General features: G+C 39.3%; 2 protein-coding genes across 7 annotated transcripts in view; one reads left to right on the top strand and one right to left on the bottom strand.

Annotated features, from left to right (window-relative positions):
• Positions 1–2,283, bottom strand: part of iqck (IQ motif containing K) — a 78,335-nt gene extending 76,052 nt beyond the window's left edge. For 4 of the 6 annotated variants that reach the window (XM_052021355.1, XM_052021356.1, XM_052021361.1 and 1 more), the window contains exon 1: positions 2,057–2,238. In XM_052021355.1, the coding sequence (XP_051877315.1) occupies positions 2,057–2,195 (139 nt within the window). In that variant the 5' untranslated portion in view covers positions 2,196–2,238. Of the gene's footprint in view, positions 1–2,056 lie in introns of all 6 variants that reach the window. The other 2 variants (XM_052021359.1, XM_052021357.1) reach the window with 2 other exon arrangements.
• A 49-nt stretch (positions 2,284–2,332) lies between these two features.
• On the top strand, positions 2,333–21,767 carry LOC127573295 (lysine-rich nucleolar protein 1-like). The gene is made up of 6 exons (XM_052021352.1): positions 2,333–2,408; positions 2,944–3,028; positions 9,457–10,642; positions 10,871–10,954; positions 13,544–13,636; positions 17,187–21,767. The coding sequence occupies exons 2-6, from the start codon at positions 3,009–3,011 to the stop codon at positions 17,505–17,507; spliced, it is 1,704 nt and encodes a 567-aa protein (XP_051877312.1). The 5' UTR covers positions 2,333–2,408; positions 2,944–3,008; the 3' UTR covers positions 17,508–21,767.
• Positions 21,768–21,946: the final 179 nt, after the last annotated feature.

Here is a 21,946-nt window from a genome sequence, read left to right as displayed (position 1 = left end):
AAGAGTGGGAAAGGAACACAGGGGGTGGGTTACCTGAGATGGGAAAATTCAGCCTACCCAGTTGGAATACGAGGTGCTATTCCTCTGGTTTGTGTTTGGCCTCATTGTGACAGCTGAGAAGGTGAAGGACAGAGACATTGGTGTGGGAATGGGAAGAGGAGTGGAAATGAAATGGAACTGGAAGCTCAAGATGGCCATTGCAGAGCACAGGTGTTCTGCAAATTGGTCACCAAGCCTACGTTTGGTTTCACCAATATAGAGGAGGCCACATCAAAAGCATTGATTCCCACAGCTGCCTCAACTCCGCTGCCTCACACCCCGTCTCCTGCAAGGACGCCATCCCTTTCAGTTTCTCTGTCTCATCTGTTCTCAAGTTGAGCCTTTCCATTCCAGGGCTTCTGAAATGTCCTCCTTTTTCAGGAAGCGTGGTTTTCCCTCCACAGTAGTCGATCGAACCCTCACTTGTATTCCCTCCACTTCACAGACATCTACCCTTATCCTTCCTTCCCCAAGACAAAACAAAGATAGAGCTCTCTTGATCCTCAGCTTTCATCCCACTAGCCTCTGCATCTAACGTATTTGCTAATTCTGTCTGCTGTAACGGGATTCCACCTCTCCCCTCCTTTATGCTTTCTGTAGGAACTCTTTTCATGACTACCTGGTCTGCTCATCCCTCCTGACCCACCCATCAATGTTCCTTGGCACTTTACCCTGCAACTGTAGGAGATGCAACACTTGACCCTACAACCATTCCCTCACCACTTTCCAGAGACCTACACAGCCCTTCCAGACAAGGCACAGATTCATGTGAACCTCCTCTAACCTCATCTACTAGATTTGGTGCTCTCAATATTGCCTCCACTACATCAGCGAGACCAAGCATAAACTAGGCAACTGTTTTACGGATTACTTATGTCCTGTCTGCAATGGCTATCTTGAGCTTCCAGTGGCATGTCATTTCATTCCCTCTTGCAATTCCCACACCGACCCGCCTGTACTCGGCCTTCTCCACTGTTACGGTGAGGCCAAACTCAAACTAGAAGAACACCATCTCATAGTCCACTTGAGTAGCCTACATCCCAATGTTATGAACATCAAATTTTCTAATTTCAGGTAATCTACCCAATGTTCCTTTCCCACTCCTACCAATCCACGTAGGTTCTCTCTCCTTTTGTTCACCTTGTCCATTAACCTCCCCCCCCCCACCACATTATTTAAATTCAGTACCCTCCCTCACCTCATTCCATCTGCCATCACCCACACCTATCCACCTGGATTTCTTCTCCCTTTGCCTTCCCTTCCTATCCCCTCACCCCACCTGCCCATTTATTTTTCCTTATCTGTTTCCACCTATCACCTACCACCTCCTGCCTCACCCCGCCCTCTCACATTTTTATACTGGCTATCTTCCGTCTATGCTCTCATGCCAGATGCAAGGTCTTGGCCCAAAATTTCAACCATCCCTTTGCCTCCATGGATGCTGTTTGACCTGCTGAGTTCTTCCAGAAGTTTGTTCTTTAATTCTGGATCCATTTTGCCATCTTGCTCTGGATCCTATGGGCTCTAACTTTTTGAACCAGTCTCTCATACGTCACCTTGGTTAAAAATCTTCTCAAGTTGCAATGCATTTTGTTTTAAATAAAGTTTCTCCTTTATTGTTTGCCTGCCTCCACACCAGCAGGCCAAATAAACACAATAACGAGCAGAAGGGTTCACACAATTGACCAATATTATCCACGTGTGAATCCTTCGGCTTGTTATTGTATAAACTACGGACTTAAATAACTTTTCCCAAAGGCGAGAACAAAGGGCAGACAAACCCAATATTGACATAAAATTGGATTTCAGCAGCCTTTTTAATTCGAATCTGTCATCATAAATTTTTGACCCCCACGTTACATTGACAGAGCCCTGCACTTTTCTGCATGATAATTAAGGGCCATAACCTGAAACATCAACCCCGTTTCCCTCTACACAGATAGTGCCTGACTTGAGTAGTCGAAACATTTTATTGTATTTCAGATCTTGCTTTTTGATTTGATGGACGGTCATTGACCTGGAACGTCAGCTCCGTTGCCCGCTTCACAAACGCTGCTGTGAAGCATTCCGGCGGTGTTTAAGTGTGTAACCGTGGCCCGGCTGCGAATTTCCCCGGAGGGGCGTCCTCCTCGCACTCCTACCTGCGCAGATTTCATGCCACAGGTTCTTCTCCACAGGAGCCCCGACCACCTTCGCCATGTTCGGCTGCACCCGTTACTAGGATACCTTTACCCACAAGGCGCTGCGCGCGGGTGGAAGGGTCGAGCTTTCATTGCCGGGTCGTCGGGTGCCATTGGCTTACACGTGTGTGTGTGTGTGTGGGGCGCCAAGGAAGGCCTGCGCTTGTTTTCTCTCACTTGTTGCAACAGGTGAGAATTATTTAACGTTCAGCATGCCAGGGAAAGATCTTAATTGATTAATTCATTTAGCTGTAAAGTAATTAATTGGTATCAATTAGTTAGAGAGGAAGTTGGAGCTGAGAGCAATGGTTTCAGGCTCAAGCTCAACTGCATTGTGTTTAAAGTTAATTCTTTTTCAAACTAGCCCTTAGTTTTAATGTTTAGAATAGTATTTATATTTACTACAGTTATTTTCTTGCCCCACTCCCCTTAAAGTACTTCGGAGTGGTTCTTGCAACAAAGCAACACAATAGGATGAAATGGATGTATTTGTTAGAGAAATGTAAAATTTTTGATCCTGATTCAAAGGTACAGTTAGAAAATTCAAGGTAATTCACCATGTCTAATTGAAGACTAAAATGTCTTGAATATTTGGTTTATTTGTTTACTGAGCATAATAATCAGTTCATAATCATAGTTCATATACACTACAACGTTAGAAACTTCAAGATATTATGGAATTTAAATTTATAAATTTGTGTAAACTCCTATTTCTGTATTGCAGTTGGTTTTACAAACGATGCTGCTCTGACACTGAAATCTAGAAACTGGAAAATATCGTACTGTTTCATGGACAGTGGCTTTAAGAGGTAGTAAAACACACTGGCTGAGAAATTGGATCATGTAGTACCATGTTTTATGTTCTACATGATCCACTTTCCATCAAAAAATAACAATAAGAAAAATTGGAACTTGTAGCTTGGTTGAAGAATCTGTAACTTTCTCTTCTGAGGTCTTCTGTGTATCTCTTTAACTTAGATGATCCCTTGGGATCAATGATTACTTGCTTCTGCTGCAGTTTTGTGGGTTCTGAAGTGACTGATGAGGCCAATTCAGGAATTGCAGACTTCCCACAAATGGGGCAGAAGGTGCGTGACAGGGTTGGCAAATGAATAATTTGGAGGTGGTGTACTCCTTCTGCTGCTTACCCTTAGATTTTGTTTGCACCCCATTGCGTGGACTTGAGGTTCTCAGTACCAACACAAATGTCTTTTCTCCACATCAGGGGCAAAGGATTCCCAAAAGTCAATTTGGATGTTATACTTTTTTCTAAGTAGGTTTTGAACACATCCTTGAATCTTTTCCTCTGTCCACTTGGTAATCTGTTCGCATGACAGATGTCAGAATAGAGTATCTGTTTAGTGAATCTGGTTTTGGTCATGGCGTGCCTAATGACATGAGTGTAACTAGGGCTTTAATGATGGGAATTTTGGTCTAGGAATGATGCTGACATTGGTCTGCTTATTCTTCCAATGAATTCGGAGGATTTTTCAAAGATATTGGTGATATCTTTTGCGATGCCTGCTGTAGGTAGTCCAGGTTGCAGAAGGATGTAGAAAGGAAGAGGTCACTGCTACCCAATGATGTGCAATATCAATGGGACACTACTACTTGGATTTTCATTCACACTAGAGTAGCCTTTACCATCAGTGGGCCATATCTGCTGAAGCAGAACTTCACAACACTTGTGAGGCCTGATTCTGCAATAACTTAAGCAGAGTGTTCTTGAGCAGGTCCAAGCCTGGCACTGAGAACTCAAGTCGGGTATATGTCCCCTCTGGCTTTTTTTTAATTGGCTCTCCTTCCAGTCGAGCACACACAGAATCTCTTGGCCCACCATATTTTAACATGCTGTTTGAGGTGTTGAACAATTCCTGATCCTCATTCTTGAACAAAACCTACAATCATTTGGCACATTTATCATTTGGAGTGTGACACCAATTAGTCATGATTTACCATAAATACTTTGGAATTAAAGCAGATCTCTTTCCAAATGTCAAAGCTCATAATAAGTTTGGAGAAACAGCCTTACATTGGCATTTCACTTATTCCAAAATAATCTATAATTAATAGAAATGTTCTTGTTTTTAATAATTTGGACTGGCTAGTTTCCCTGTTTCTTCAGAATGTTCTTGACAAGCTCTTTTCATTCTCTTTTTCTAGGACAACCAAACACAAAAGTAGTGTTCCTTCCTGGTGGGGCAGAGCCCTTTTCCCCATTAAAATAACCATTTTTCTTGCAACCTATAATAAATGTAAAAGTCTTTCTCCTCTCTTCAAAGGGAGTTTCCTCCCAAACTATGCAACTTCTTTGCTGAATGAATAGATAGGCCTCATGCATGACTGTTTCAAGAATTCACATTAAAGGATTATCTGCTTAGTGAGGCAGTGTCCAAACATGGGAAACATCATGCATCAAAAACGTCTATAAATTAGAAGTATGACTTGCTGCTATCTATCGGTTGTACAACAAGTGATCTTGGGAAGCAAATTCAGAATAAACTTTATAGGTCTTTAATAGTGTTGACTTGGCTTGGTTGGTTTATTTTGGTCTGTGTGCTGGAAAGGTATGCAGGTCCCATTCTTAAGATCTAACTCCTAGTCAGTGCAGTAAGCCCATTGGTGCGTTCTTTGGTAGTGGAGATGTTGTACTGTGACAAACTAAATTGGGGTTCCCATTGCCTGCTAATGCATATATTAGAGATCTCAAAAATCTACTCTGAGAAGTGGAAGTCCTCATATTAGGCTGTATTCTCACCTCAGGCAGACATGAAGATGTAGTTAATCAACTCAGTGGCCATTTGATAGAATTCATTGTATGAATGGTGCCATATGTTATTAACAAAACCGAAGAAAATGGAATAATTTTAGGAACTGTACTAAGTGATATTAACTTGGTCACACATTGCATACTCTACCCTATTTTCCCTTTCAGTTTTCAAGAGAATGGGGTGGTTTGGAGGTCTTGCATAAATGCCCAAAAGATTTTGAATAATGTTGGTCAGCTGCAGGCATGGTTACATGAAATGGCATTATCACAGAAAGGGAGTAATGGAGACCTTGTTCAAATAAGGGACAAATGGTGCATGGTTCAGTGGTGGAACATTTTGGAAATAGTGATCACAGTATCGTTAAGTTTACAGAAGTTAATGGAAGGACACAATGCAGTCCAACATAAAAATATTCACTGGAGAAGGTGAATTGAATTGAGCATTGAGTTGAAAGGGAATCAGACCCCAGGAGCATTTGAATCCAAAATTGTCAAGTAAAACTGCAAATGAGAAGCCTTCATAAAGGTACTAGTTTGTGCAGAGACCAGGCATAGCACCATTAGGAGGAGAGAAAAGGTGTGCAAACCTGGTGTTCCCTGGACTATTAATGATATGGAGACTAAAAAGAAACAAGAAGAAAGCTTTTGATGAAGGTCAGGCTCGTAAAACAGTAGAAAAACAAGCGGAATCAAGAAAGTACAGAGGAGGATAATAAAGGAAGAATGAGAGTAGGTGAGTGGATATCAGAAAAAGAAACTGGAAAATATCTCATTAAACTACAAATAACAAACAGAAATAGTCGGAATAATAAAGCTCAAAGGGGTCTGAGCAGAACTTCTCGTGGAGGCAGGGAGTGTGACTTTTTGCAAATGTTACTGAGATTGGAGGGCTTGTTAGAAGGAGAGACTGGATTGGCTGGGACTCTTTTCCCTGGAGCATAGGAGGCTGAGGGGTGGCTTTATCTAGGTTTATAAAATCATGAGAGCATAGATAAGGTGGATGGTCACAGTCTTTTTCCTAGGATAGGGGCATCTAAAACTGGAGGGCATCGGTTGAGGTGAGAGGGGAAAGATTTAAAAGGGATCTGCGGGGCAACTTTTTCACACGGAGGGTGGTGGGCATATGGAAAGAGCTGCCAGATGAAGTGGTTGTGACAGGTACAATTACAACATATAAAAGACTTTTAGACAGGTACGTGGATAGGAATGGTTTAGAGGGATATGGGCCAAACACTGGGAAATGAGACTAGCTTAGATGGACATTTTGGTCAGCATGGATGAGTTGGGCTGAAGGGCCTGTTTCCACACTGTAAACTCTTATGACTCTAAGTTTAAAGTAAGAGAAAGGGTTGATAAAGTTAATGCAGATAATGTTGCACGTATGGACCTTTAAGGAATTGAGGTAGTGGCAGCATGAATTTAAAATTGACAAGAAAGTAGAAACATTGTGAATGGTTGATTTCAGATTGGAGGAAAGGACAACACAGAGTCAATATTAGGACAAATGCTCTTTTTAAAGTACCCTTCCAGGGATATAGATGACACAACATTTAGAAGGGCGTGAAGAATAACTGACATCAGGAGTACATGGAGGAAATGGACAGATGAAATGTAACTCAGAACTGTGAAATGAGGCTTTTCAATAGTGAGAATGAGGAGAGTAATTTATGTGGTACAATAAAAGTGGTAACAGTAACAGTGGGGGTCTATGTACAGATTTGTTTTGCAGCTGGCAGGGCAGGTTGTTACAAAAGTATATGGAATGCTTGGCTTTATAAACAGATGTGGATTTCAAAAATATAGATTTTATGCTAAACCTTTCAATAAATCACTGGTTAGGATCTAGTTACAGTATTGTGTTCAGATCTGTGAACCACACCTTAGGAAGAATGCCATCAGTGCAAATTATGGTGCAGAGATTGCTGCAATGGGACCAGGATTGAAGGACTAAAGTTGGAGAGACAAGGGAAGTAGGTTGTTCTACTCCTAGTACAATGGAAATGGATGATTTGGTAGAATTGTGAAAACTATAATGTGTCTTGATGAAAGTAATTCAGGAAAAAAAAATGTTACCAATAGCAGTAATGTAGGTAAGCAGAGGGCACAATGTATTGGATTCAGAGCAGAAGTAGGTCATAGATCTGCTCAAGCCAGTTATTCCACCCAGTGAAATTATGGCTGATCTATGAACTTATTCCAAATTCTCACCATCATGTCTTGCAAAGATACCAGACATGAGATGAGGATTTTTGTTAATGTTAAATTATTATGATCTGAAATGCACTGCATGAAAAATTGTGGAAATTTGAATAGAACACAGCAACAGGCCCTTTGGCCCACAATGTTGTGCTGAACTAATTAAACACCTAACTAAACTAATCCTTCCGCCGATACAAGATCTATATCCCTCCATTCTCTGCACATTCAGTGCCCATCTCAGAGCCTCTTAAACGCCTCTATCGTATCTGCCTCCACTACCATTCCTGGCAGTGCATTCCAGGCACCCATTGCTCTCTGTGTTTATAAAAAAAACTTGCCCCTCACCTTAAACGCATGCCCTCTGGTATTGGACGTTTCAACCCTGAGAAAAAGATACTGGCTGTCTATCTATGTCTCTCATAATCTTATGAACTTCTATCAGATCTCCCCTCAGCCTCTGCTGCTCCAGAGAAAACAATCCAAGTTTGTCTAACCTCTCCTTATAGCACATGGCCTGTAATCCAGGCAGCATCCTGGTAAGCCTCTCTAAAGCTCCCATCCCTCATATAATGGGGCAACAAGAATTGAATGCAATACTCCATATGTGGCCTAACCACACTTTTATAAAGCTGCAACATCAGTGATAACTTTCAAAAAGAGAATAAACACCTTAAAGGCAAATAATTTGCAGGGCTGTGGGAGAGTGTGATTAATTGGGTGACTCTGACAGAGCTGGCACAGTGGTCTGAATAGATTCTTGTGCTGTTCCATTCTGTGATTAAATGAATACTTATGTGTGTAGATATGAACACTTTGCTAAAGCATAGCAGCTTCCAAAGTGACCTATGACAGTATGCAAATCTTTCCAGTCTCTTTTTTTCCTTTAATTTTGAGGTCATTCTAATAGCAAACCTTTTCTGTTCGTACTTAAAATTATTTAATATAATTATCACTTCAATCATTAATATACTGTCTTCCAAACAATTCATTTGTCAGAGTTTGCACTGTACATTTCTGAATACTGATGGGTTTCACATTCTTTGGCATTTTTGGAAGCTTTCTTTGCAGGAAACTGGTATACAAAGATAATCTAAATTTCTGCTTATGAATCAGAATTTGGTTACAATTATCTGCTTGGCTGCTATTTGCTCATTGAGAAACTTGGCAAGTGGCCAGATCAAAATCAGATTAGGGAATTCTCTCAGCTGTTCATTTTCTTTAAATTAGCAACCCATAAAAGCCATTTGTACTTCAGCAGCTTGTTGTGTTAATTTACTTTTAGATAAATTTATAACTTGTCCAGGTCTTTCGGTCTCTCTTGAAATCCTTTGTAATCCCTCAGAGGAACTGCTGTGAATATTTGTTCACTGATTCATTTCTTGATTAGGATCAAGTTACCTTTATTTTTTCAAAAAGCCCATGTTTAATCAATCCAGCACAACAGAAATGCTTACCTCTGTTTTCTGGTTATAGAAATGCTATTTATTTTGTCCTGGCCAACATGAGATTAAGAAAAACAAATCCAGTTTATTCATTTAATTTATGGCCCTTATCCTCATTCTGGTAATTCTTTTCTGAACCCTCTCCAAGGCTTTGAAGTATAGTTGACCAGAACTGCACAACGTACTGTGAATGAGGCTGAGCCATTGATTGTAACTGTTCTCATAAGTTATTTTTTCACATTCTTTTATGACTCTCATTTATGTTCATTTTACCAGCTGTCTCAACTTGTCCTGATGTTTTCAAAAGTTTGTGTGAGCTTACTCCCACAGCCCCATTATAATTGAGCTCTGTAATATATATTGCCTGACAATTTTGTGCCACTTATACTTTTAAAATGATTTGAAGAAAGACACCAATGAATATTTTTCACATCCTTGAAAAGTAGTGTAAAGCAGTATTTAATAAAATGTACCTTAAGTACCAAGATGCAATAATTTTAACATCCTGGTGTCTTGATTAAATCAAATGAAATAGTATTAATACTAGCTCCAGCATATTCTAAAATAACAATTCATTATGAAGTCAGGCATTTACTGAATAATTGTAAATAAAGATATTTAAAACAAAAACTTGAGTTTGCTTAAACACAGAAGATAATATATTTGTGATCCCGAAAATGTTGAAAGCTTTTTGCAGCGTTATGTATGGAATATGAGAATGATGTGTCTGAAATGATCAAGTTATTGAACATTATATTTAGTCATCTAATTTATGAAAACTACAAAATGAATTGCAGCATTAATATATTTTTAAACTTTTTTTTAGAATGTTCAAACTTGACATTGAGGCTACTCAATCAAAATCAGTAAAGAGTAAAAAACAAATTGAAATAATTACCACCAACAACCAGAACAAAGAATTCAGTGAGAAACACAAATCTGAAGGGAAGAAAAAGAAAAAGCATAAAGTGAAAACTATTCTAAATGAGGCAAATGCATTGGAACTTCCTTCATACCCTGAAGCGTGCAGTGATCTAAAGTCAGTTAAGAAGAAGAAAAGCAAATCTAAAAGTTCGAGCATTCTAGAAGAGGATCAAGGATCCAAGATTGAGAAAAAATTGACAAAGGAAGAGAATCCACCAGAAGGAGAAATTCAGGAGAATGTATGTAGTGGTTTAAAAAAGAAAAAGAAAAAAAAGTGTAAACAAGATGATTATTCTGGCCCACAAACCTTTTCTGAGGGGAGTCATAGAAAAATGTGTCAGGATGAAGTAAGCAGAGTTCAGAATGAAACCAAACATGTTAAGAGAATAAAAAAAGATGATGTCAAACATGTCGATGTGGAAGAAGGCTCAACTCTAAGTACCAAGACTTCAGATGGTACTGCAGATGAAATGACAGAAGCACCTTGTGTTGCTGTTGCCAAAAGTATGAAGAAAAAGAAGCGATCTCACACAGAGAATATTGAAACACATGAAGGTGAAAAATCACCAAAGAAACAAAAAAGAGACAAACATTCTGGTGAACTCAAAACTGGGAATGACCAATTCATCCAAGCAGATGTGAGGAAGCAAGAAGATGATCAAACAGTGGACAACCAGATGAATCAGACAGACAAAAAATGCACAAAAAAGAAAAAGAAAAAAAAGCTACATTCCAAAAGACATCTGTTGGAACCAAAAGAGGAGCACAGTGAACCCCCATCTATGGAGAATGAGAGAAATGAATTGGAACAAACAGAAAGAGTCACTGAGTGCATTACGAAATTGAAAAAGAAGAAAAGGAAAAGATCTATTAGTGCTGAAGGGGAAGAAATTGAGAAATTGGATAAAGAGAGAATTAAATTCAACAAAACTAGTAATGCCTGTAAATCCCAAAATTCCCCATCCAAAGTGACTGCAAAAGGGGAAAAGCAGGCAACAGCATTAGATGTTCCTGAAGAATCTGTAAAAAAGAAAAAGAAAATTAGAAGGGAAAAGAAAGACACCTCAGCTGGGACCCAAGTTTTTAAAGTAAAGCAAAATAATTTTCATGTTGCTTAAAGTGTAAAGTGTTTTAAAGGAATTTGTTCTGCAATATTTTGATGTTGAACCAAGACGCCGTGACCTTCTCAAGCAGCATTTCTGTTTGAAAGCAGCTTAACAGTAATTTGTTTTTTGGCATATAATTATTTTTATTTGTGCTTTTTTTGTGTGTGGATGTGTGATAAAGTGAAATGTTGCTGAATTTTGTTATTTCAGGTAAAAGCAGAGCAATGCGACAGTGATGATTTGCAGATTATATCTGAAAGAAAAGGAAATTTATTTGAAGTGACAATAGACAAGGTACACGAATACATTGAACACCTGTTCATTGTAGAAAACATTAAGGACAGGCTGCACTAGTGGGCTATGTAGGCAACAGCATGACTGTAAAAGCCTATGATTCATTTTCAGCCCTATATAAACTCAATGGGGAAGTGATGGATAGTGATAGAAGAAGGACAGTTGATATCTTACTGACAGGAGAAAATTTATACACAGAAGATGGGTTTCTGATTGTGCTTTACTGTCAACAAAGTATTACATTTGGGAGTCAAAATATAGTAGCTGGGTATCAGTTGAAGATAGAAAATACTCAGCAGATCAGGCAACAAGTGGGGAATGAACAACAGAGTTAATGATTTGGATTGATGACCTTTTATCAGAATTTTTGATTTCAATTGAAGGTATTTTATTGCCAATTTAGCTGCATTTTCCCTCCGTTGCTTGTCTTAAAAAGAGAAGTTTTAACTGGCTCTATCATTACTCTTAAATCTAATCCATCCCCATCCTTGCTGAAACACTCTTAACAAGGTTCATTAATAGCAATATGAACTCAGAACCTTGGTTGATTCTCTGCTTAAAATGTGGCAAAATGAAGCCAATGGTAGCATTTCAGATGCTTTATACTGAAATTGCCTGCACACAAGGCATCAAAGCTGAGGGCTTCTTGAACGTTTGGCCTAATTACTCGTTGGATAAAGCCATAAAATAATATATATGAACTTAATTTGCAAATTACCATGCAAGGAAAAAAAACTACTGTTTAAATGTGTAACTGTGTATTCCATAATCACATTATTGTAAATACCCTGCAGGAAATATACCTGTACACGTTAGTTCTCAGATTGAAATCATCAGCAGTGATGACCATCCAGGATTGTGTATTTCCATGAAATAAATTGTCGAGCCTTGCATGCAGAATAACTGAGGTGAAGTATTGCCACCAGGGAGCACATTGCCTCTTTTTGGAAGAAGGGAGGAATACAAGAATTGATGGTAGAATGAAAAGGAAATTGCATTTCTATAATGTCTTGCATGTTCTTGGGAGTTGCAAAGAATTTTTTTTGAAGTATGTTTTTTTAAATAAGTAATTAGAGTAAACAGTTTCTGCACATTGATTCTTCAAAAACTAATTGAGATAAATTGCACAGTATATGTTTGGTTGAGGGATAGAAGTTGCTGAGAACACCAGCAAACTTTGTTAACTCTTAACTGTCCCATTGTGCCCTTTACATCCACTTGAATATACAGAGGGCATTGATTTTTAACTCCTACTAACTGTGGAATTGACCTAGATTAGGATTTGTATCTGTGATTTAGTCAGGCAAAATGCTACCATTTTGCAAAAGCTGATACTTTACAAAAGAGTGCAAGTGGCTCACAAATTACTTCAAAAGTTTTTTTATCCTCTTCAGTCATGCTACTACTAAACACTTCTGTAACATTCACAATCTCAAAAGGTGGAAAGATCGATACACAACAAAAGAATGAAAAGTAATTTCATAGAGATTGACACTGAACATAATTGAGTTTGAGATGTTACCCCTCCTTTCATGTACACTCTCCAATAGTAAATCATTAACTTAAACTCTATACTTAGTGAGTGAAATTCTAACCTACCTCATCTAGCAGCACAGGACAGTTGTCCAGTTAAAATTACCTCAAGATCAACTGCTTACTGCACCGAGCTGCTACTTTAACCAATTTTTTTTACACATCAATATCATTATTGAGACTCAATAATATAGAGAAAAAAGAACTCCCATCCATTGCCCAACCTGCCAAGCATTAGGAATATTTTTCAAAGGCTACTGGATACAATATTTATATAAGAACATCCTACAAGGACTTTGAATATGCTCTGAATAATCAGTAAACCATTTATGAAGGATGGTGTTCTTAATTTGTTGTTTATTGATTGAGGAAAAGAAAGAAAGTGCAGCAGCATCAGGAGCCTCACCAATCAGGAGGATTAATGCAATAGAAGACAAGGGGGCTGTAAACCAAGAGTTCGTTTTATGGATGTCGCCTAAAGAAGTATTGCATTATATGGTCACATTCTCTAGCTTGACAATCATTGATTTCTTGGAACTTGTAATATGATTGCTGGACCTGAGAACCATGTTTTGCCAGTGATCTGAGTTTTATTTTCTAACTCCAGAACTATTTCTGCATTTCTCAGCACCATCTCTTTCTGCATGCATTCTGCAAGAAATTTTGGGATAGGAATTTGTCCTCGGTCATATACACTAAATGCACAATGTACTAGCAGCTGTGGTTATACTCCCATTTCCAAAATTTGGTTCCAGTAATTCAGTGATGCTGGAGAGTTTCTGAAGCAGAAGTCAGTTGACTGCCACTGCATTTACAAAAGGCGACCCAGGACAGAATCCTTGAGCCCCCATGTCCATTTTCTTCGTACCACGATCTGAGTGGCAATATTTACCTGTGAAGTTTGTATTCTTCCACACATGGAAAGAAATGTTAGAATCAAAACGTATGTTTATATCTAGGTTATCACTATTCTATAACCATGTTTACATTCTTATTTGCATCAAATGCAAATATTAAATGGAAAAATTCATAAACTACTTGTAAATTTTATTTTAGGCTAGACGGCAGGCATTGCAAGAAGAAATTGACCGAGAATCTGGTAAAACAGATACTTCAGAGCCAAGAGCTTCTTCTGAAATCAAGCCATTGGTAAGTAATTTACCAATTTATCTAACTTATAGATTATCTTATGGCTTGCTAAAAGAAACCCGTAGCGTGGGGATTAATGCAAGAAGTTAACAGTTAACTGTGAAAACCAGCTTCAGGTTAACAAGTGGAGGAACTTTCAGATGCCTCTTTGGTTCCTTAGCTACTGTTTTGAAAGGTTCTTGAAAATTTTCAATTACTTGTACAAAGTCATTCAATTAGCCCTGTGAAACCTAAAGCCTGCTTCAAAAGCCTGTACTATTTTCAGGTTTGAACCACTTTTGTATGCAGTCCACAACTACAAGTGTCAGCCAACTAGCAAGTTCTGGGTGTCTGGGGAATCATGCTGCTTGCAATGGAAGCTATTACTCCGAAGGGTATAGGGGCTAGATTCCTCACAGTGCTACCCTGATACTTAAAAATGAGTAGAGACTGGGGACCTCTTTTGTTTAGGCTGTACACCTTGCATACAAATGGGATGAAATATTTGTGCTTTGCAGAGAAGAGATAGTAGTAAAGTCCTACAATGAATGATGGTGTGTTTGAGAGCTACAGCAAAATACCTTCCAATTGACAGTCAACAAAACCATTCCATTGCTTGCCATAATTTTGTGCTTTTGCTCTGCTTGCTCTTGCAAGATTTAGAGAAAAGTATGTACACATTATATTATTTGATACATTAGTTGGCTACAGATTGAACATTTTATCATAAATGCCTACTGATTGAAGAAATGGTTTTCATAATGTAAATATGTTCAAAGTACAGTTTTAAAATAAACACAGCTTGTAGTGAGATTTATAATAAGTGACCATAACTCCATTTGCAGCTATTAAATCAACTTCACAATAAGACACCTGTTACAGCTATGACTTATCCTCTCCGGTTAAAAGTCAATGAAATGATCTTGGCCAAACATATCCATTTCTTGATTTGACCTGGAATCATCAACAAACCCATTCAGTGCTAATTTTAAATTTTAAATTCAGGAGATAGGATGGCTACTATAGGAAATGATAGGTTACAACATTTGTTCAGTAATGATTTTGAGTTGCATTAGTGTGGGTCAGCTTTGTTCTTTATTAACTATACTGAATGTGGAAATGCTAAATCCAATTATTTGCTGGTGATAACTAGAAATTAGAGTATCTGCCACCCATTATATTCCCTTCCTGTTATTTGGCTGATACCTTAGCATCCATTTGGCACTGGCAGCCAAAGACAAACTTCTACCTGAGAAGTCTAAAATATGAGCATGTCAGCGTAAACTTTTTTTTCACTTTGATCAAAACTTCAACCAAAAATAGGTTTTCATCAAGAGAAAATAAAATGCTCAAGATATTTATATGTTTAAGATAGTTTCCAGTGGGTCTGCATACTAAAAGCTGCCAACATAAAAAGGATTCTTCCACTTTTGGAGTTGAACCAGAGAAACAAAGGACCGCAGATGCTGGAATCTAGATGAAAAAACAACAAGATATGCTGGAGGAACTCAGCAGGTCAGGCCACACTGTGGAGAAAAGCAGACAGTCAATGGTTGGGTCAGGACCCTTCTTCAGGACTGAAGATAGGAAAAGGGGAAGCCCAATATATAGGGGGGAAAACAGAGCAGTGATAGGTGGACAAAAGAGGGGAGGTGGGGTGGGCACAAGGTAGTGATAGGTGGGTGCAGGTAAGAGATAGTGATAGGCAGATGTGGGGGAGGAGGGGAGAGCAGATCCACCAGAGGATGCCTCAAAGGTATGGAAGTCCATAATTGCAATCTGCAACTCCCTGTTGCCAGTCACTTCCACTCCCCCTCCCAATCCATCACTGATATGTCAGTTCTCAGCCTCCTCCACTGCCGGGAGAAGTCCAAACGCAAACTGGAGGACTAACACCTCATTTTCCATCTTGGGATCTTACAGCCTAATGGCATGAACATGAAATTCTCCCACTTTAACTACAGCCTCCATCGCATCTGCTCTCATGATGAGGCTTTCCACTCCAGGACATCAGAGGTGTCCAACTTCTTTACTAACTGTGGCTCACAGCCGCATCTCTGCCTTTTCCTGCACCTCTGTTCTCATCCCCACCCCTCCCAGACCCAACGGGGATAGTGTCCCCCTTGTCCTCACATTTTATCCCACCAGCCTACATATCCAACACATCATTCTCCGCCACTTCCACCATCTCCAATGGGACCCACCACCAAGCATATCTTCCCTTCCCCACCCCTTTCAGCCTTTCGTAGGGACCGCTCTCTCCACGACTCCCTAGTTCACTCTTCCCTTCCACCCCGGGGACTTTCCACTGACCCCACCATAGGTGTAACACCTGCCCCTACATCACCTCCATCCAGAGACCCAAACAGTCCTTTCAGGTGAGACAGAGATTCACCTGCACCTCCCCTAATATCATCTACTGCATTCGGTGCTCCAAGTGTGGCCTCGTCCACATTGGCCAGATGAAATTCAGACCGGGTGACCGTTTCATAGAACACCTGTGCTCTGACCAGAACCGCGATCTGCATCTCCCCGTTGCCAGTCACTTCAACTCTCCCTCCCACTCCATCACTGCTACATCAGTCCTCGGCCTCCTCCACTGCCAGAAGAAGTCCAAACACAAACTGGAGGAACAACACCTCATTTTCTGTCTTGGGACCTAAGAGCCTAACGGCATGAACATCAAATACTCCCACTTCTTAAGTAAACCAACCACCCACCACCCCCCCCCCCCCCCCACCTTGCATTTTCTTCCCTTTCCTAGCCTATTTTTTTTTCTCCTCGCCATTTTTTCTTTCTCCTTTTCCTACCCCCCTCCCCCCACCTTGCTGCCTGCCTCCATACCTTTTATCCATCACCCCGTGGCTCTGCTCTCCCTGCCTTCCCCCGCATCTGCCTATCACTATTTCTTACCTGCATCTACCTATCACCACCTTGTGCCCACCCCACCTCCCCTCTTTTGTCCACCTATCACTGCTCTGTTCCCCCCACCCCCATATATTGGGCTTCGCCTTTTCCTATCTTCAGTCCTGAAGAAGGGTCCTGACCCAAAACATTGCTTTTCTCCATGGATGCCACCTGACCTGCTGAGTTCCTCCAGCATCTTGTCAGAGTGGAACCAGTTGGAATCTACAGGATACATAAAATTTTACTGACAGAAGAGCATAGGAGACCACAAAAATATGTTATCAAACAAATTTTATGGTGCATCTCCAGACCCCTCAAAGATAATCTGGGCCATTGCTACAGTGAGCTGGCCCATAACAACTCCTGCATTTATCCTGTTGATGGCCTGCCTGAAATTGTCCTTGCTACATAGCCACATCTGCTTGGACTGCACACATTTCTGTCTCTTTTAAAGACACCCAAGGTACTAGATGTCTTGTACCTCTTCACAGTAAACTGCTCCCACTCTACCAGTGGCCATACCATACATCAAACCCATTATATTTTGTCTGTTTCCATTTGTGAGCATTAAATTGGTGAAGATACCACAAACCTAATGTGATAGATTATATATTTGGAATAATGCAGGATTCTAACACTTCAACCTTTTCCTCCCCCACTGTAGTGTACAGGTACACAATGGGACACAGCCACGTTTGAAAGTGTGGATAAGAAAAATAAATTCTTGAGACTTATGGGTGGATTTAAATCTTCAAATCAACCTCAATCAACTGGACATGTTTCTGGGAAGCCCAACATGGCACTTAACAAGCAAGAAGAACAAAAATTTAACAGTATTCTGCAAAAGGAATTTGATAAAGCATTGAACCTTCGTCAAAATCGAGGCACTGGCCTGGGCTTCCAAGCTTCTCCAGATCATGCTAAAACAAAAACTTTTTTTATAGATAAGCATGCCTCAAAATCAAAGAAGTTTGACTTAGACTAAAGGCAGTATCAATGCAGGTTAGTTTCAAAACATGAAACATGGTACAATTACTTTATTTCTGAAGAATATGTTGCTCTCCTTCAAGGCATTTGTCTTCCTGTACAGGAGTTACATAGTTGTATCGCAGTATTGGGTTCAGCTCTTTGCTTTGTCCAACCCAAACTTGTTTAATTGTAGTTTGAATCTGAAGCATGGCAATTGCATTCATAGTCTACAATGTAGATGGAAACTAGATCCTGTCATTTATTTTAAATATTGGATTTCATCTTGAACATAGAATTGGATTGGCCCTAGATTGACCAAATTCAGGTTGGCATAGCTTCTCCGCCCCCCTCAATTTTTGCTTTTACAGTTAAAATTAGGCTATTTCTCTCATCGTGATTTTTTTTCTCTATCTGGACAATAAATCACAAAGCTTAATTGCAGCCTGGTGTAGTTCAGTATATGAGTTATTACAATTTTTGTAACCTGCAAAGAAAATTTCAGTATTTCAATAGGAAACAAAATCAATAATTGAATTAATGAGTATTTTGCAGTGAATAAATATTCTGTCCAAATAGTTTATGGCAGCTACTTGAGCACCAAAATTTGAGCTCTTTAATAATTAAAAGAAAACTTGTACAATAATTTCCCAATCTAGTCTTTCTTTCCTAGTCAATTGTTCAAACAAAAATCTAGGTGAGAGATTGAGCCCTGTTTCATTCACTTTTCTGGCATTAAATGGGTACTCAATACAACTCATTTGGCAGTGTTAACTTGTGTGCACAAAGGGAGCCTGAATTACAAAACTGCAGCACTGGTTTGGACAACATTTTTTTAAGGCTCTGTTTCCGAGTCCCCCTCAGAGCTTCATTCCTGACTGCAGTCCCCTCAACTTTCTGATTCTTGCTCTGACATGTAAAGGAACCACTTGGAGACACTAATAAGTTCTAGAATTTTAACTTGGCTAATGTGTAGCCAAGAGCAGTAGCAGTGCCTCAGTAATACTGTCAGCCTGCACTCAGTAACCACTTCTTCATCCCCATCACCACTCACCTATTCTCCTTTCTCCCTTGCCACCACCTGGTGCTAATTGAATATCCTCTTGAATGGTCAGTTGGTATTCTGCAATTCAGCAGAATATGGCTGATGAGACCAAAACTTATTTTGATATTCACTGAAAACATACTGAACACTTTAAATGGCTTAAGTACATCAGTGAAGATGCTATGAATTAATTTTAGGCTTTGCCAGGACCATTTCTAGACTAGACTTCATTAAAGCCTCAGTTCAAACTTGGATAAGAGAGCTAAATTTCCAAGAGGAGGTGAGAGTGACTGTTCTTGACAGCCAAGCAGCATTTGATTGATTGTGGCATTCAAGGAGCCCTTGTAAAGGATATTTGAATTTTGGGATAAACTCTCCATTAGTTGGAGTTATTCCTACACAGATGAAGATGGTTGTCATTGGAGGTCAATCATCTCAGCCCAGGACATTGTTGTAGGAGTTCTTCAGGGCAGGATCCTGATCCAGGCAATCTTCTCCTTCATAATGACTTTCCTTCTATCATTAGGTCAGAAATGGGAATGTTCACTGATGATTGCTCCATATTCAGTTCCATTTGCAACAGCTTAGATAGAGAAGCAGTTTGTGCTTGCAGGGTGCAAGGCCTGGACAACTTTCTGGTATTGGTTTCTGACCCAATCACATGAATATTCCGATTTCAAGGGCAGGTCAGAAATTTGCGGTCCTGTAGCAAATGACCCCAACCTCCAAAACCTTTCAAACACAAATAAGGAATGTATTGCTCTTGTCTGGATGATTGCAGCTACAACATTACTGAAGCAGTCCAGCGACATCCAGAACAATCTGTTTGATTAATACTATTGCCACATTGTGGCTGCATTGTTTATCATCCACAAACTGATTCTAGCAACTCAAAGGTGTCTTCAACATTATGTCCCACATTTCAAACTGCAGGGAAGTGCTACCAACTTCAAACTGTACTCCAAGGCACAACCATCTTCACAGGGAAGTGTATAGCCTTCCTTCATCATTGCTGGAACTCCCTGTACAACAGCTTGGTGAGAATAATCTCACTACTGCAGCAGGTCAAGAATGTGGTTCTCTGCTAGCTGAACAAGGGCATTTTGAGATGGTAAATAAATCCTAGCCTTGTCAGTAATATTCAGTAGTTTCCATAAATAGATAAAATTCTCATTTAGTTCTGTGTAATGCACACTGTTTTTCTTCCAACACTATCTGCTTGCCGTTTCCCAGCTTGATGGGCTTCTTAAAACTTGCCTTTTAGTACTCATCACAAATTTGTATTTTAGCCACCGATTCCGTCTTGGTTTATTTCTTGAGCTAAACATTTCAAAAGACTTTAACAGACATTTGAATTACAAGAGAGGTGAGGGACATAGAGAGAGAAAGTGAGAAGGTAGTGTTGAGGCCACGATCGAATCCGTCATGATCTTATTGAATGGCATATCAGACATGAGGGGGCAATTGATCTCCTGCTTACATATTTTGTGTTCTAAACTAGCCTCTTAAGTTTTAATATCCTATTTGACTCCAAGCCATGATTTAATCTCTCCAACATACAGCAATGATCAAAGTATTTAAATTCAGTACAATATTAGTGAGTCATCTCTTTAGTTACCAGTACCATATACTGATTTTGTGATTTCCAGCAGAACCCTCCAGATACTACAGTGATCTTAAAATAAAGTTTGATTTTAATTCTAAAATTGGGTTACATGTACATGTTGGTGGCACATTCTTCTAAATTGTATAATGTGTGCCTGCCATTTAGAATCTCATTTCTAACTGCTGTTGCTCCATTTTCATCTGGAATGAATTCTTTTACACTTCAAGTATTTGGGTTGAGACTTCCATTTCTCTGGGTAACTCCTCAGCTGAAGATTTGAACCTGGATAATCACTTGATTCTCAAGGTAGTCTACATCATCGGAATTAACTGCTTATAAATATGTGCAAGCAGATTTTACTTAACTTAAATTTTGGGGGTTGGGGAAGATGCCATTTGCAAACATTGGAAATGAGGGTCTTCCTGTCATATTACAATATGCAATGTCTATGGATGTGTATTGCTCCATAATTTGTCCACCTACCTCTGTCAGTCTCTAGGCCATATGACTCAGATGTCATACACAAGTATTTAATTTGTTTCACTGGAGTAGTCAAGCCAGAATGTAAAAAGTGTCACTTATGGTATTAATAAAGCAGCTGTGAAAGGGTAAGTCTTTCAAGACTGCATAATCATTTCACTAATTAAATGCCTAAGTGCATAGAAACTCCTGTAAATTAAATTCACAACTGTCAACTGACACATCAACTGCTTTTATAGACAAAGACAGGAAAATGTAAATTGGAACCATCAGATGAAATAATTACGGGTTAATCCAGTCTAATGTGGATATACATCAGTGAATTTCCTTCCAAGATTCGTGTTGAAGACTCGTTACATTTCATGTTTTTTTTACTATGAAGGGACAGCACAAGGAAACTGTGGCTTCAAACCAGTTGGATTGTGTCCAGTAGAATATGTTTTGTGCGTAAAATTAAAGAAAAGTTAGGTTTATGTTTCTCTGAACTTTTTAACTTGTCAAACTGCAAACGTACTTGGCTCTTTCTTCATACATCCTCACTGACTTGAAATCAAGCCTCGCCCCAAATTCCCAGCTCTCAAATTGTTAGGATGTGGCGTCATCATCCACCCCCGCCCCTCACCAACTTACAGATGCTTAAAATGAACCCATACTAACAAAGCTGCCTGCTGGAATACAGACGATACTCGATATAACCCTGCTCCAGCTTTCTTTTCAAAGATGCAAATGATCTGTGTCTCAAATCTTCTCTACAGCATATCATTCCTTGCTCCAACAATCTGTGCATAAATTGCTTTCTGATCATTTTAAATTTATGACCCTACAACACCAACAACAAATAGTCTTTTGCATATTCATTTTTCCAAATCCCTTAAAGGTTTTAGGAATTCATATTTAAATTTTGCTATCTGTCCTCTAATTGAAAATGTCTCACTACCTCAAGTCATAATGATAGTTTTTCACCACTCTGGTGAATCCATGTTCTTGACTTTAACATTTTAATAGAGCATCAAACTGTACACATCAGAGAAACTTGACCTCATTTTGTTTTGTATAAATTCATCATTTTGTGTCTTTGTACTTTGTGCTTTATTTATAAATCATCAGTATTGATTTATTAAGTAATGTGCATATATTTTAAAAAAAAGCTCCCCATTAACTAAATAGGAATTATTAAATGAGAAAGCATCAGATCAATCCAATTTGCCTTTGATCATTCCGATAGTCATGTCTTTGCAACAGGCATTTTGTAAAAGATGCAAGAGAGGAAACTGAGTATCACACACTATCACTGGAGTGAGCAGACTACAAGGAGTGAGACCACTGC

Source organism: Pristis pectinata, chromosome 8 (assembly GCF_009764475.1).
Source record: "Pristis pectinata isolate sPriPec2 chromosome 8, sPriPec2.1.pri, whole genome shotgun sequence".
Lineage (NCBI taxonomy): Eukaryota > Metazoa > Chordata > Chondrichthyes > Rhinopristiformes > Pristidae > Pristis > Pristis pectinata.
The sequence above is the reverse complement of the archived record's forward strand: the minus strand, read 5'-3'. Positions and strand labels throughout refer to the sequence as shown.